The sequence below is a fragment of the Bison bison genome, unplaced genomic scaffold (assembly GCF_000754665.1).
Source record: "Bison bison bison isolate TAMUID 2011002044 unplaced genomic scaffold, Bison_UMD1.0 scf7180017864243, whole genome shotgun sequence".
In the NCBI taxonomy this organism is placed as follows: Eukaryota; Metazoa; Chordata; class Mammalia; order Artiodactyla; family Bovidae; genus Bison; species Bison bison.
The window spans coordinates 1,630,115-1,645,181 of NW_011494815.1; the positions used below are offsets into that span (position 1 = coordinate 1,630,115).

The 15,067-nt window shown below is 46.9% G+C and overlaps 1 protein-coding gene across 2 annotated transcripts in view; it reads right to left on the bottom strand.

Moving 5' to 3' along the window:
* COL15A1 (collagen, type XV, alpha 1) overlaps positions 1 to 11,160 on the bottom strand; it is a 104,168-nt gene extending 93,008 nt beyond the window's left edge. The window contains exons 1-3 of one of the 2 annotated variants that reach the window (XM_010847040.1): positions 10,999 to 11,160; positions 10,492 to 10,592; positions 10,328 to 10,413 (exon numbers count right to left, since the gene is read on the bottom strand). In XM_010847040.1, coding sequence (XP_010845342.1) covers positions 10,328 to 10,413; positions 10,492 to 10,502 — 97 coding nt within the window. In that variant the 5' untranslated portion in view covers positions 10,503 to 10,592; positions 10,999 to 11,160. Of the gene's footprint in view, positions 1 to 10,327; positions 10,414 to 10,491 lie in introns of both variants that reach the window. The other variant, XM_010847039.1, reaches the window with a different exon arrangement.
* Positions 11,161 to 15,067: the final 3,907 nt, after the last annotated feature.

A 15,067-nucleotide genomic window follows, 5' to 3' on the forward strand; every position in this document is an offset into this window, starting at 1 on the left:
AGAGGCCACAGGAAGGTTTAGGGACCGTCAGTTAGTTTAACTCATCAGTTAGCATTGAGTTTGAACCTCATCACCATGGCCATTACCCTTCACTGAGGGTTCATGGTGTTCCAGGCACTCTACTAAGAGCTTTGGGGTAGAATTTCAGGTGCTGCAATGGAAAGCAGGGAAGGGTTCTCATGGGATGTGACATGATGGCATCTGCCACTCAGGTTGCAGTGAGAAGATGCACTAGAGGTCAGAAAGATGGGGGGTCTTAGGCCAGGACAGGGAGCTGCTGTGACAGTCCCTTACTGAGCATGACACAGGCCTGGACCCAGTGGGGTGAAGGAATGAAAGGATGAGATTGGATGAAACCGACCTTGCAGGGGCAGAATCAATTTCTCTGAAACAAAGTCACAACAGTCTTCCCCAGGCGCTGAAAACTCGGTCATTCCATGCACTTCCAGCGACAGCGCAGAGATGACAAAGCTAATGGCAAATATAAACTTAGGGGCACATGATTCCAACAAAGTTTCAAACAAAACTACTCTTAGAAACAGGGCCCACCAAACAGTCCTTCCCATGGGCCATGCAGTCTCTATAGTGACCCAGCCTTTCCCTCTCTTTGCAGATTAAGTGTCTGAGTCCAAGAGTGGAAGTGACTTGGCCAAGCTCCCCACAGAGGGTCCAGACCCCAGGAATCCTACTATTAGCTTAGTGCTGTGCACCTAAGAGCACTTCCTGCAGCAGAGAAAATGAAGACATTCAGCTGCAGCTTGATAGCAGCCCACACTTGCAAATGTTAAACAAGCAAAACCATTCCACTTCTTCAACTGGAAGCTCATATTCTAAAAGGGGAGGGGGAGACGCTGAAATGGCACCACCTACTCTAGACAGTTAAACCTGAAATAAAATTAGAAAATGTGTCACATGGAAAAACTCTGCAGTGAGAAATGGTTTCTTTTACCCTCCCTTTTTCGTCCTGTGAGAGAGTGAGTAATTTGACATTTTAACTCGAGAGGAAAGGAGAAAATCTGTGGTCGCCGTTTTGTACCAAATACACACAGCCATTGGGCACAGTTCTGTACCCTGACCCACGGAAAAGGATGTCAGGGAAGGGTGGGAACCAGACTGAGAGCTGCTGAGTTGAATCACCTCCCACAGCTGCCACAAAGTTTGGGCAAAGTGAACTCAGATATCCTAGAAAGTTCCAGTTAACAGTGCATTTAGGGTTCATCTAGTCCAATTCCTTTATTTCCAGGATATGGAAACTGAGGCTCATAGAGAGCCGACCATTTGCCCAAAATAAAAGAGCAGGGGAACATCGAAGCGGAACCCCTCTGTTGCCATATCTGCCTCCAGCCTACTAGGGACCCTATGTGGCTGGTGGTGATCTGAAAGAATACAGCAGGCTTCCATTGGGTTATTCATTTAACGAGCATTGACCAAGTACCTGCCAGAGCCAGGGATGGGGCTAGGTGCTGGAGGTACAGGGGAGAATAACGTTAGTCCAGACTCTCAGGATGCCTCCCAACGTTCCAGCCACCCTGGGGACTGTGCAGTTTGAGATAAGGCTATGAGGAGGGACACTCCAGGAGATGCGGCTAAAACAGCATACTGGGAGGACTTCAGAGGGTGTCAAATGCCATGATAAGGAGAGTTAAAATCATTTTCTATGGTTGCTGTAACAAGTTACTGCGGATTATGTGACTTAAATCAACATAAATGTATTAGTGGGTTGGCCAAAAAGTTTGTTTGGATTTTTCCATACTGTGTTATGGAATTGACCAATACCTTCCTGTTTTGTAGGTCAGAAGTCCAACACAGATCTTAGATCAAAATTAAGCAGATCGCGCTCCCTTCTGGAAGCTTTAAAGAAAAAAATCTGTTTTTTTTTCTCTTTTGATTTTTCCAGGTTCTAGAGGCTACATGTATTCCTTGGCTCATGGACCCTTCCTCCACCTTCAACATCAGCAAATACAACTGATTTGCTGAAGGTCAAGTCCTTCTCACATCACCTCCCTCTTCCACTTCCAAGGACACTTGTGATGACACTGGGCCCACCTGAGTAACCCAGGGTCCTCTCCTTTTTTGAAGGTTAGATATTTATCAATATTAACTCCATATGCACTCTAATTCCCCTTTGTCTGGGACCCTAACATATTCACAGTTTCTGGGGTAATATTAAGACGTGGACATATTTGGAGGGCCAGTACTTTCCCTATCACAGCTGGTCAGCTTGGGAAGATGACAAAAGGTTCTACAGCAGGGGGTGACATACTAAGAGCTGGTTTTACACTGCTGCTCAAAGGTTAAGATCCTGTTAAAATGCGGATTCTAATACATTGGGTCTGTGAGCGGGACCGGAGAGTCTGCAGCTCAAAAAGTCACCAGGTGATACCGATACTGCTGGTTGGTGGGTCACACCTAAGTGGAAAGAAGCCAGAAGACTCCTAAGGCTGCAATACAGAGGGGGAGGTGGAGAGAACGGAGGCCAGGAGACACACTTGCTTGCCTGAAACAAAGACAGGACAAGCTAGCACTAAGACTGTACAGCTGGAAGGGGAGAAGCAGCTGGCTGACCCAACAGTGTGTGGCGCTGTTGAAACTTCATGGATTTAGGTTGAATTTGTCACCTTTTTTTGGACTCTGTTCTACAGAATGCAATGGTTATAACTTTTTAAGACTGGAAAAGCGTCCCTTCAATTTTCTTTCATGGAATGTGCTCCATCCCAGACGTATCTGTTGTACACAGCCCCTGCTCCCACCCTGCTTTGGCCCCTCCACCACCACCACCATCGGCAGCAGCAGCACCCTCATACAGTGGATGGCTGTGGGGGGGCTTCCAGCAGAGCTGGAGGTTCACACAGACTCCACTATGGTCCAGGGTTCCTAATGCTGCGTTTTCACTCAGATCTCCACAGTCCCAGGCTTTGAATGATTCTTTCATAAATGTGTTCAAATGCTCATTGTGTCCATTCAGTGCCATGTCAGACGCTGAGGAAACATGGATAAATAACGTAGGGTTCATGCCCTCCAGGGACTCACAGAGATGTGGGAGCAGGAAGGAAAGAGGTACTGAACTGTACCAATTACAGGCCCCATGCTTCCCTCATTATTCCTCATAGTAGGAATTATTGTCCCAATTGACAGACAAGGAAAATAAGGATAAGAGAGGGCACTCAACAGGGAGTAGCAGTGCTGAGATCTGAACCCAGGGTGTGGGCTCCCAGAGCTCCTCTGGGGTCCAGTGGCAGCTCTGCCTCTCATTTGCGTTACAATCACGGGTAAGACCTTCCCTTTCTAGGACTCAGGACTGTCACCTTTGAAACGAAGTCACTGGACTGCACTGCTTGTTCTCAACTCTGGCCTCACTTTAGAATCACACCAAGAACTTTTAAAACCTGCAGAAAACCAGACCCCAGACAAATGAAGAACCCTGGACGTGGGGAGGACTGGGCATCAGGGTCTAAGGTACAGCCAGGGTTGAGAACCACCAAAGTCCTTGTGACCTGAGCTCCTGCATTCTAATTTCCTGAATAACCCTCTTCTCCTCTAGCCCTGCCACAAGGCCCATGCCAAACTGATGAACAAATGGTAGGGAGGAGGAGGAAATCCCCAGCACCATTCAGCTAAGGACAATTTGGAGCAGTAATGCTGGGCACTGTCCTTTGCCCTGTTGTCATTTTCTCCTTTCAGTGAGAAAAACAGCAGCAGTGGACAACAGTGGAGCAAGCTAGGCGGGTATTCTCTTACACGGTTGCAGGGAATATAGATTACTACACCTTCCAAAAAAAAGAGAACACAATGAAAGACTTTGAAAAAATTGGGCAAGCACCAAACCCAACAGTTTTAGGAGTTTGTGCTAAGAAATAATTACGGAAAAGATCAAATACAGAGATACAAGAATAGGGTCATCACTGGGCTTCCCTGGTGGCTCAGTGGTAAAGAATCTGCCTGCCAATACAGGAGACACAGGCTCAATCTCTGGTCCAGGAAAATCCCACATGCTGTGGAACAACTACTTCCGTCTGCCACAGCTATTGAGTTTGTGCTCTAGAGTCCAGGAACCCCAGCTACTGAAACCTGTGCGTCTAGAGCCTGTGTTCTGCAACAAGAGAAGCCACTGCAATGAGAAGTCCGAGCACCGCATCTAGAGAGTAGCCCCCGCTCTCCACAACTAGAGAGAAGCCCGCGCAGCAATGATGACCCAGTGCAGCCAAAATAAATTCATAAAAATTAATATAAAAAATAAATAAAATTTAAAAAAAGAATAGGGTTATCACAACAGTGTTTATGGAAAGAACAACTGGAGACAGCCTAAAGGATTAAAAGAGGCCTAGGTTAATTATGGGAAATCCACATAATGAAATACTCTGTCAATTACAAAGGATTTAGGGAAGAATATTCAATGTTCCAGAGGAAGTATCTAGATAATAGTTAAGGGAAAAAATGTCAAGCAACAAAATACAATGTACAGAATGATCTATTCATGTTATAACATATATATGTGCATATTTAGGCATGGAAAATAAACTTGAAAAACAGTCCACAAATGTTAGCAGAGTTTATCTCTGAGTCATGAGATAACATGTGACCTTTCAAAACTCCTTGTTTTTCAACCTAGATTTGTACAGTGACTATTATTTTTATTATCAAAATATTTTAATGTTATTGAAAAATACAAATCTCTTCTTTCAAAGCCTGCTTACCTCCCTCCGCCTCCCCATCTTCTGGTGTAAATGGACACCCCCACTTCAGTGGTGCAGAGGCTTGCTTGCATCCACACTAGGACACTCGGGACAAGCTCCAGAGCATTCAAGCCAGCTGCTGCACCCCGGTCTCTACTACTAGATTATGAGTCCCTCCACGATGGACACAGGGTCCCATGTGGCTCTTTAGTCATCTCGCCACCCACCCCAGTGGGCCTTAGAGAGGGCAGGCAGCCAGGAAATACAGGAGAAGACAGAAATCTATAGTAGTAGCTAGAACACAGAACAGAGCTGACAGTTTTGAGGACCTCAGCAGACATTTACTTTGGGAGGAGATTAGTTGCAAAGACCTCCCAGTGGTGAAGCGGGCTTTTAAACTGGGCCCTATCTGAGGCGCTCAGTGACAGGAGGGGTGACTCCCGGAAAGACCTAGGCAGCGCTGCTTTCTGCAGGCCAGATTCTAGCCAAGCTCTCCAAACTGAAAAAGGGCTCTCCCAACACCTGAAACCAAGGGTCCTGCTCACTCAAGAGAGACATGAAGGCCCTCAGAACAATTTTCTGCCCTGTCCAGTTCTTTAAGTGATCCATGTAACAAGTGTGAGATGAACTGGACTGGATACAGTTGGGTTGGGATGGATTGCACGGGGATTAGGTTGGGCTGAGTTGAGTTGATTCCGATTGGAGGTAAGGAGTGGGTTTACTCACTAGGTGACCTAAGCCTCATGTGTTGCCTCGTTAGATCTTGCCCAGAAAGAGGTCTGGGCCTTCTCTAGGTTCTGCTCTAACCCTATACTTTTTTTTCTCCTGAAAAGGAGAGGAAGAAGGAGGTCAGTGAGCAAACTGGGCCCCTCCCAACACCTCTGACCCATCTCAGCAAACTGTGCTCTGTATCAACAGCAATAACTCAGGCCCCACAACCTGCTCCTCTGACTTTGAAGTCTTAGTTGCTTATCTGTTCTCCTTACCGCATATTAAGGTCTTAAACTGAATCTTATTGTAAGATTACCTCACTTTTTATAATCCTCACCCACCCACCACCACTACAACACTCCCAGTATCCAATCATATCATGAGAAAATTATGTGATAAATCAGTCTATGCTAAGGATTTATGACTTAGTGAAGAAGGAAGGGGTAACTTCCCTTACCAGATTTTAAGACATATTACAAAACAATAGTTATCAGGACCATGTGGAATTTTTAAAAAAATAACACATATGCATAAGAATAGTATAAAGATTACACAAAAAAATTCTATCATGAAAAGGAAAATTTTATAAGATAACCAGAAGCAATGCTATGATAGAACAATAGTTTACATTTTAATTAGTATTTCAGGGAATCCTGGGTACCAGTTTGAAAAAGAACTAACCACAGCATATACTCTATGTAATCTATTTAATCACTGGTCCATTTTAAATGGATCAAGCTGTGGACATTCAAGGAAAACTTGAAAATAAGTTCATATATTAAGCTAGCAGAGAAAGATAAATGCACAGATTTTGACAAAATAGAGGCTTTTCAGGTATGAGCGGGATAAGCTAGAAAATGAATTGTTTACACAAATAGATGTAATGGAAAAAAGATAAAGAGCAAAGTAACATTAGGGTAAATTCCAGCATAACTAGTTATTAAAGTCATTAAATAAAACTAAAAGCCCTATAACGTGCCCTGATTACTCAGCCATGGCCACTCCACAGTTGGCAGAACTGTGGAAAAATGGGGAGGACTTAGACCTGGCAGAGGACATGGTAAATGGGTGCATTCTCCCTAGACCACAGGCTGGACCTGCCCATTCCTTCCCTTCTTGAGTCATTGAGCACCTACTCTGTGCCAGGCCCAGTGCTAGGTTCTGGGATTCAGAATCTGGGCAAGGCCCAGTCCCTGGCTCACAGAACTCCCTGTGTAGTGGAGGGGGGGTGGGTGCGGGTGGCGAACAGATGAGTAATCAATGGTCATGGTCCAGCCTGGGAAGCCCTGTGACTGAGAGGTGGTGATATATAGTGTTCGCCCAGAGGAGAGACAGTCAACATACCTGGTAAAATAGGAGGGCTTCCCAGAGAGGAATCCTAAAGGATGAATGAGGGGGTGCTAGGTGAACAAGGGGAAAGGCATTCTCAAAAAGGGACTGGCCCATGCAAAGACACAGAGGTGGGGCACAGGGGGACTTGGAGGCAAGAAGCATTACTCCATCCTAGGTGCACGGGGAACCCAGCAGGAGCAATTAAACTAAGGAGCAACACGATTCAATTTGTATCTCAGAAAGACCCATCTAAATATATATTAAGAACTATCCAACTAGTCTGTTATTTGACGGGCAAATCTGTTTGCGGAAATCTAGTTAAAGGAAATAATCCCAGAAGAAAACAAAGGTCATTTGTCTGAAGATGTTCCCAACAGCACTATTTATCATAACAATGAAATGGCCAAGGTCCAAGTGGCAAATTCTGGATGAATAAGGCATGATCCACACCCTCAAGGTGCTCTCATAGAAAAAAAGTGTGAAATAAATACTTTGTCAGCACAGGGTGAGACAGTGGCTGGTGCTGGAAAGATAGATGAAGGGCTGTGGTGGCTTAGTGATGAGAAAGATCAGCTGGGGAGACCTAGGGAAGGCTCCCTGTAAGAGATGCTGTTTAAGCTGGGAGGTGGAATTAGACCCTAAAGAGAAACAGGGTGAGGAAGTGCACCCTGTCTACAGGGAGATTCATTCACATCTTGTGAACAGTCAAGGAAACTACAAAATCCCAAATATACATGGGGAGCTATGAGTGGTTCAGTGTGCCGAGGGTTTTCAGCCTCAATCTGCTGTAAAACAGTTTTCAATCTGCTATAAAACATATAAGCAGGACTTTATGCCACCATAGGCATTCCCAACTTTAGAGAAAACCAAAAATTCAGCCAGTAATTAAAATACTACAATCATTCATATTCATCACAACTTCTAATGGTACGTGGACAACAGGAACTCATTACAGGCTAGAGCATAGGTAAGCCAGGAGGCCAGTGATGTAAAATCCTAGCTGTGACTCCCATCCCCTTGTCTCTCACTCAGGAAAGCACATCAGCTGGCCACCAGCAAGAGTCAGAGGATTAGCGGGAAATCCTAAACCTGCCCTGATTAGTATTCAGAGTTTCTCCCAGAAAAGACCCACAAATGGCCAAGAAACACATGAAGAGATGCTCAACATCATTAGTCATTAGGGAAATGCAAATCAAAACCACAGAAAGCTACCACTAAGATGGCTGTAACCTAAAAAGCAGAAAATAACAAGTGTTGGAAAGGATACGAAAAAATTGGAACCCTTGTACACTGCCGGTGGGAATGTGAAATGGTTCAGCTACTATGGACAATAGTTAAAGAGTTTCCTAAAATTTAAGTGTGGAATTATGATATAACCCAGCAATTTCACTGTTGGGTATACAACCAAAATAATTGAAAGCAAGTACTCAAGTCCTTGTACCCAAATGTCGCAAAACCACTAACCATAACAGCCAAAAAGCTTAAACAACACAAATGGCTCTATCAATGGAAGAATGGATAAACAAATCGCACTATATCCATACAATGAAACATTATTTGGTCATAAAATAATGAAGTACTAATACATGCTACAACATCAATGAACCTCAAAAACATGCTGAGTGAAAGAAATCAGACACGAAACGTCGATGTGGGGGACAAGGGGCCCATTGACAAGGGTCTCTTTAAACAGGGTGGGCCAGGAAACCCTTGGGAGCTGAGAAGCCTCTGGACTTTGGGCCTTGTTTCCTCATCTGAGCACAGTCCCAGTACCCAGCTCCTGGAGTGATTGTGAGGACTGGGTGAATGAAGTATGAACGTATCATACACACCTATGAAGTGGTTTACAAGCATTAGCCTCAATAAACTTCATGCAAGATTTGACTTGCAGAGGATATTCCACATCTAGGAAGAGTCTCTCCAGAATCCCAGAGGGACAGTGAATATTCATCAATTACCCATCAATTGCAAATGGCCCTCTCCAGGCCCTTTTCATCTCCCGAGGGTTTCCTGGCAGGCCCTTTTTACATTATGGATATTTACAGGACTTCTTCTGTGTTAGAAAAACAGCCCTGACCTGGCATTGAGGGAGCCAGCCTACAAATGCAGGAGGAGAAAGAAACTCCAGAACCTTCTCCATTTGGGGGATGGGGTTACAGCAAAGTTCACAAAAGACCACAGAATCTGAAAATGCCCTCTGCCACTGAGTTGGCAGTACCCTATGTCACATGCAAAATTGCAACGTTCTGACATGGGCCACAGTGCTGAGAAGCCAAAACTGTGCTCCAGCTGCCCTTTGATCTGTAAGAAATGCCAGTCGGATGCTCTGGCAGGAAAAGTTGTCATGGCCTTTGAGTCTTGCTCCCAAGGAGACACAGTCTGGGCTGTCCCAGCTTTCCTCTAGCACACAGAGAGTTAAACACAGCCAGCGAGGCGGTTGTCAGTTTCTTTCAAGGGATAGAGGTTGTCTCCCCCACCACAGTATCCCTGCACACTGCTCACTTACTCCTGTTGAGAGTGTGTACTAATCTCCTAATTCCAAACGCAGTCAGAGGCTACTATTTGAGGCGCGGTAGTTCTCCTGCAAAACTGCATGGAGAAAGGGCTGAGCAGGGAAAGAAAGCCTAGAGACCTGGGCCCAAGCCCTGCCTTTTGCACAGAACAGTTTCTAAAGCCTGTCTCACCCTGAGTATCCTCTGCTGTAAAAATGCCTGCAATGCTTTCCAACATAGCTACTGCAAGGATCAACTTGCAGTTTCCATCACTTATTTTGTGTCATGGTGTGGAAAGCATATTATTTCTAATATCTCTTTTAATCTTCACAGCATCCCTAGGAGGAAAGGTGGTCTAAGTATTTCCCTTTTTCAGATATGAAAAGTGAGGCACAGAATAGTAAAATTCATTGTCCAATGGCACCTAATCCAGCCACACACCTTAGGTCAAAACTATTTTAACTTATATTCTTTTCATACAACCGCCTCTGGGTCTTGGTGGGGAAACAAAGACCCAGGAACAGAAAGTACCAGATCCCCTGGTTCCCAGTCTATAGCTCTTCCCATCATCCATAGAGTCACTGCCCACGATGGATGGGGTTCTCCAGGTAACTCAGGGCTAAGTTAGGTATCAGAGCAATTCGGTCCCGTTATTTCTTGCGCGGCAAAGCGCCAGGTGGTGGCGGTCTGCTTCCGCACCTGTGTACAGACGGGTCATCACATCTGCCCTTGCAATAAGCCAACCAGCACGCACCACCTGAGCGCGGGCGCTGGGTGAGCTGGAGCGAACTATTCCAGTAGAGACCGCTGGCACTGTTACTGGGCTTCCAAAGTCCCTCTATGCCCAAGATTGAAAGGGCTGCGCCTAGCTCAGACGCCTCGGGTTCCAGGATACTGCTCCGCCCGCTTCGGCCGCCCAGAGACTCTTTTTCAACCCTCGAATCCCCTGCACCGCCTGGGGAAGCCGCAGCCGAACCACCAGTGCGCCCCGAGCGACGAGGACTCCCTTTTATGTCCAGGAATGAGGCGCGCCCCGCAGCCGCTCCCGCCGCCAACGACCGAACTAGTTACTCGGGGACGCGGAGGTTGCCGGTGCAGCGCTCGGGCCGGGCTGCTTACCTGTCGCGGAGCGGGTCCGAGTGACACCGGGCAGAAGCGCGGAGGTGGAAAGCAGCAAAAGCAGGCGCCAGCACTGTGCGTCCCTCCTGCAAGAAGTGGTCGAGGGAGAAAGGTGAGGCGGGCGGTAGGGGCCGGGGGCTGGGGCGCGGGGTAGCGAGTCATACCTGGGCGCCATCCCGCCGTTCGGCGGGCCCCCGAGGGCACCGGGCCGCCGAGCTCTGCAGACTGCAACGGACCTTGCGCGCGGGCCGCTCGTCCTTCCTGCCTGGAACAAAGACGGCGCTGGGCAGGGGCAGCGGCAGCGGCAGCGGCAGCGGCGAGCAGGATCCCAGCACTGCCCGCGTCCTGAGTCACCGAAACCCGACTGCGCCGCACCCAGCGCTCCCGCGCGAGCCGCGCCGCGCCCCACCTCGGGCAGAGCCGCAGCGGCGCACTCAAACCCCGGGACTCCTGGCTGCAATTACCGCCTGCCCACGCCCCTTTCCCCCTCGACGGATGCGCGCCCCCCAGCCGCAGCTTCCACCCGGGCGGCCTTGGGTAACCAAGAAAAGCCCCGCGCCCGCGCTCGTCTGGGTCAGCGGGCAGCTCCCTCCCGCCCTCTAGTCTATCAGTGTCCGGGCTGCCAGGCCGACAGAACACTCCCTTTTCACCGGCCAATGGAATCTTCTCACCAGCCAAGAGAGGCTGGAATCGCTGTGATTTCCCTAAATGACAACGAAGAACCTGGAGGCTCAGAGAGATGCAGGGAATGTCCCAAGGTCACGCAGCTGGATTGGACCCTGCCCTGCACCCCTGACTCGCAACTCCCTTGAACGCCCAGGAACGGCACATTTGGTGGGGGCGGGGTGAAGGGGAATAAGTGATACATGTAAATAAATGCAATAAAGAGAATCCTAATTTTTTAAATGTAAATATATCTAATATTCCAAGCTTCTCCTCTTTGTGCTTTGCCTGCACCACCATCTCCCGCCACCAGAACATAAGCTCCGGGAGAGCAAGAATTTACATCTGTTTTGTTCTCTGTCTAAAACAGTAACTGGCCATAGGAGATGCCAATAAACAGGGGAAGGAACACAATTTTTAAGTGAGATACCACTCCAGGCACTGTGATGACTGGGGAAAGATGAACCAGTCTCAGTCCCCAAAAGCCATCAGGAGAGTTCACAGGGGAAGGAGGAGCCGAGGGTAGACTGTTCCACGTGCACTAGGCATAGCACAGGGCCTGGCACTGGCTAAACCCTCAAATGGTGGCTCTTTATTATGATTATCACCAGGCCCAGTAGTGTAAGATATCTGGGGGAGAGGAGGCCCAGCTGAGATGAGCTGAGACTTGGACAGTTCTGAAGCCAGGCAGGCGCAGGGTCCTCTCTCCCCCATGTATGAAGTAGCCACACTGGGCTGTGGCTCTGTGGTCAGTTCCTGGTTTTCATTTCTAGATGACAAGTCACCACCTGCCAAGTGAGACAGTAATATGAGTTGGCCCTGCAGAGATGGGATGGTGGTGGACATAGTAGCTAACATGTATTGAGTGCTGACTGTGTCCCAGGCCCTGTGCTAAATGCTTTATTCACAAAGGTCAATCCATGCAACAGTCCTGGATAGGTGGTACTTCAGTGATCCTCATTTCATAGATTAGGAAGCTGAGGTCTAAAAAGTGCCCGAGCTAGTGCATGACATTGGCCAACACCCATGCTCTTCACCACCCTGTCATGCTAGCTGTCTGTAACAACAAGATTAGACCCATTTTCCCACCCTTAAGAGCAAAATCGCACTGGAGTTATGGAGCACTCAGGCATGAAGGGGTTAATACCCACACAGGCAGTAAGGGCTCCAAAGGGAGCTCAAGCCTGGAGTCAGGAGCCTGGATTCCCGGCCAGTTCTGGCCCACATTGGACAGATCCTGTCCTTATCTGACTTTTTATTTCATCATCTATAAAATGGATGTAATGATCTTGCTGTGAGTGCATGACTGTGAGTCTCAGTGAGATCACATGCATGCAGCAGTGCTCTGTCCACTGTAAAGTGCTGTACAGATGTGAGGGGTCAGGTCTGGAGTTAATGCACACAGTCTTCAAAACAGACAGAAAATTCAGCATGGCCTGGAGAAGGCCAGAGAGGCTTAAATAGAGTTGTAAAGTTAACCCAGACGGGGGTCTGCGAGTGCAAGCAGGAGGGAGCGGTAAAACAGCCAACGCAGCTCTAGAGCTAGGATGGCCCCACGTGAAACTAATACACCAGATCCAGTGCATTCTAACAGCACGATCAGGCTTCTTTCTTATTCTCTTCATATTGTCTGTGAAGATGAATTCTTTCCCACTTGCAGTCACAGTGTGCTGGACAAAGCATTTTATTATGGTTTACTAACTATAAGGAATTTGCCTTATTAGTTCTATATTTTTTATTCTTTATAAAGTACCATAATGACTGGGAATGTAATTGACTTTCTTAGAACTATAATTCTATATTGCTTCGAAAGAGCCACATTGACTATGATTATATAATAGTTCTATTGTTCTGTTTAACACTTAAAACTGAAGGCTATGAACTGGTGGCTTAGCTTGGCCCATAGATAGGTATTGTTCAGGTGCCTGGTATCAATCTCCAAATTAAATTAGTTAGCAATATATTTGATAATTTAGCTTGGATGGTAAAGCGTCTGCCTACAATGCAGGAGACCTGGGTTCGATCCCTGGGTCAGGAAGATCCCCTGGAGAAGGAAATGGCAACTCACTCCAGTATTTGTGCCTGGAAAATCCCATGGACTGAAGAGCCTGGTGGACTACAGTCCATGGGTCACAAAGAGTCAGACACGACTGAGCGACTTCTCACTTCACTTCATATTTGATAATTAGTTGGTTTACATTAAAATCCAGATTTCTGGCTTCTTTTTAAATTTTTGGAAAACCTGGTAAACGGGACTTGTGTTCCTTGTGCCAGTGGTTGATTTGCATTGAAAGGGACCACTACCTTCAGTCAAGGCCAATTTCTACAGTTTGCCATGGTCCCTACCATCCCTGGCTTCCCTGATAGCTCAGTTGGCAAAGAATCCACCTGCAATGCAGGAGACCCCAGTTTGATTCCTGGGTCTGGAAGATCTGCTGGAGAAGGGATAGACTACCCATTCCAGTATTCTTGGGCTTCCTTGTGGCTCAGCTGGTAAAGAATCCACCTTCTATACCAGAGACCTGGGTTTGATCCCTGGGTTGGGAAGATCCCCTGAAGAAGGGAAATGCTACCCACTCCAATATTCTGGCCTGAGAATTCCATGGACTATATAGTTCATGGGGTTGCAAAGAGTCAGACCTGACTGAGTAACTTTCAGTTTCACTACCATCCCTATTGTTCCCCAACACCAAAGCTAAGAATCATTTGCCATTTATCATCACATATGCACTCTGCCTTTTATAAGAAAGAAAAAAGTGGAATAGATTGAGTGCTCGTGTCACTGTTAAAAATAGGGGGGGAAAGATATGCAGATAGAGAAGGGGGGCATGTTTCAAGAAAGATGTGGAAGAACATATTTCTTCATGTTTAATACACCAATTAAGTATATCTACATTGAAAGAATGAAAACTAAAATGCCATGATGAAACAAACCTGGTCCCCCTCAGTTATGCATGTTACCTGATGTGTGAAAGAACAGGTGTGTTTTGATTGGTGGGCTTGATCGTGGTCCAATTTATCAGTCCAAGATACATACGCATAAGGCAGCAGTTTCCTTTACTACTCTGGCAGGGAAGTCCTGTGTACACATTTTATATTTGTTGGTTCTGTGTAAATATCTGCTAATATCCAGTTCACTAGAATCTAAACATCCCAAGAGCACATTTCTTTCCTATAAATGACGAGATAGATGCATGTTAATATTTCTAATTTTGTACTTATTTCTCCTGGGAAGTCAGACCATGTTCATCAGCAATCAGGGCTCTCATTTTAAAGCTGGGCCTGGAGGGGGGAACTGTGAACTGACTGATGATGGAGGACAGAGAGGGTGTCTGGCCTGGGAGTTGAAGGGGACCAAATGGTCCCAGCTGCTCGTGTGGGAGGGATGAGGGCAGCATGCCAAGCAAGGCAGTTCGCCTCCTGCCAGACTGTGTTTTGAGGGTTTAAGCGATTTCCTTCTATTCAATATGAAGTTGTAGAAATAGCCAAGAGGAAGCTTTGTGTCATACTGGAACTGGTCTAAATTGTTTACCATGGCTTCAGTACAATCTACAAGATCGAGACGTGTGGAGATAGGGGATCTATGTCCCAGCTCTTCCAGGACTCAATTAAATTAATGGGCTGTTGCATTTTCCTATATACCACTCAAGTGTCCCAGTAAACTCGGTCTCCAAAAGCATCCTCCAGACTGTTTCAATCAGTTAGAAGGGGCACAAAAATCAGAAGGATTCTGGGTTGTGGTTTGGGATAAAGTGGGGCTTCCCAGGTGGCTCAGTGGCAAAGAATCCACCTGCCAATGCTAGAGCTGCACGAGACACAGGTTCGACCCCTGGGTCAGGAAGGTCCCCTGGAGGAGGAAATGACAACCCACTCCAGTATGCATCCCTTGGAAATCCCACGGACAGAGGAGCCTGGCAGGCTACGGTCCATGGGGTCACCAAGAGTCGGACATGACTTAGCGACTGCGCACATACCCATATAAGCACATAGCACACCTCTTTCTGAACCTGCTTCCTCAGAACATGGGGATAACATCTCTCTTGTGGAGTTGTGGTGAGGAAGTTCACAAGAGACACT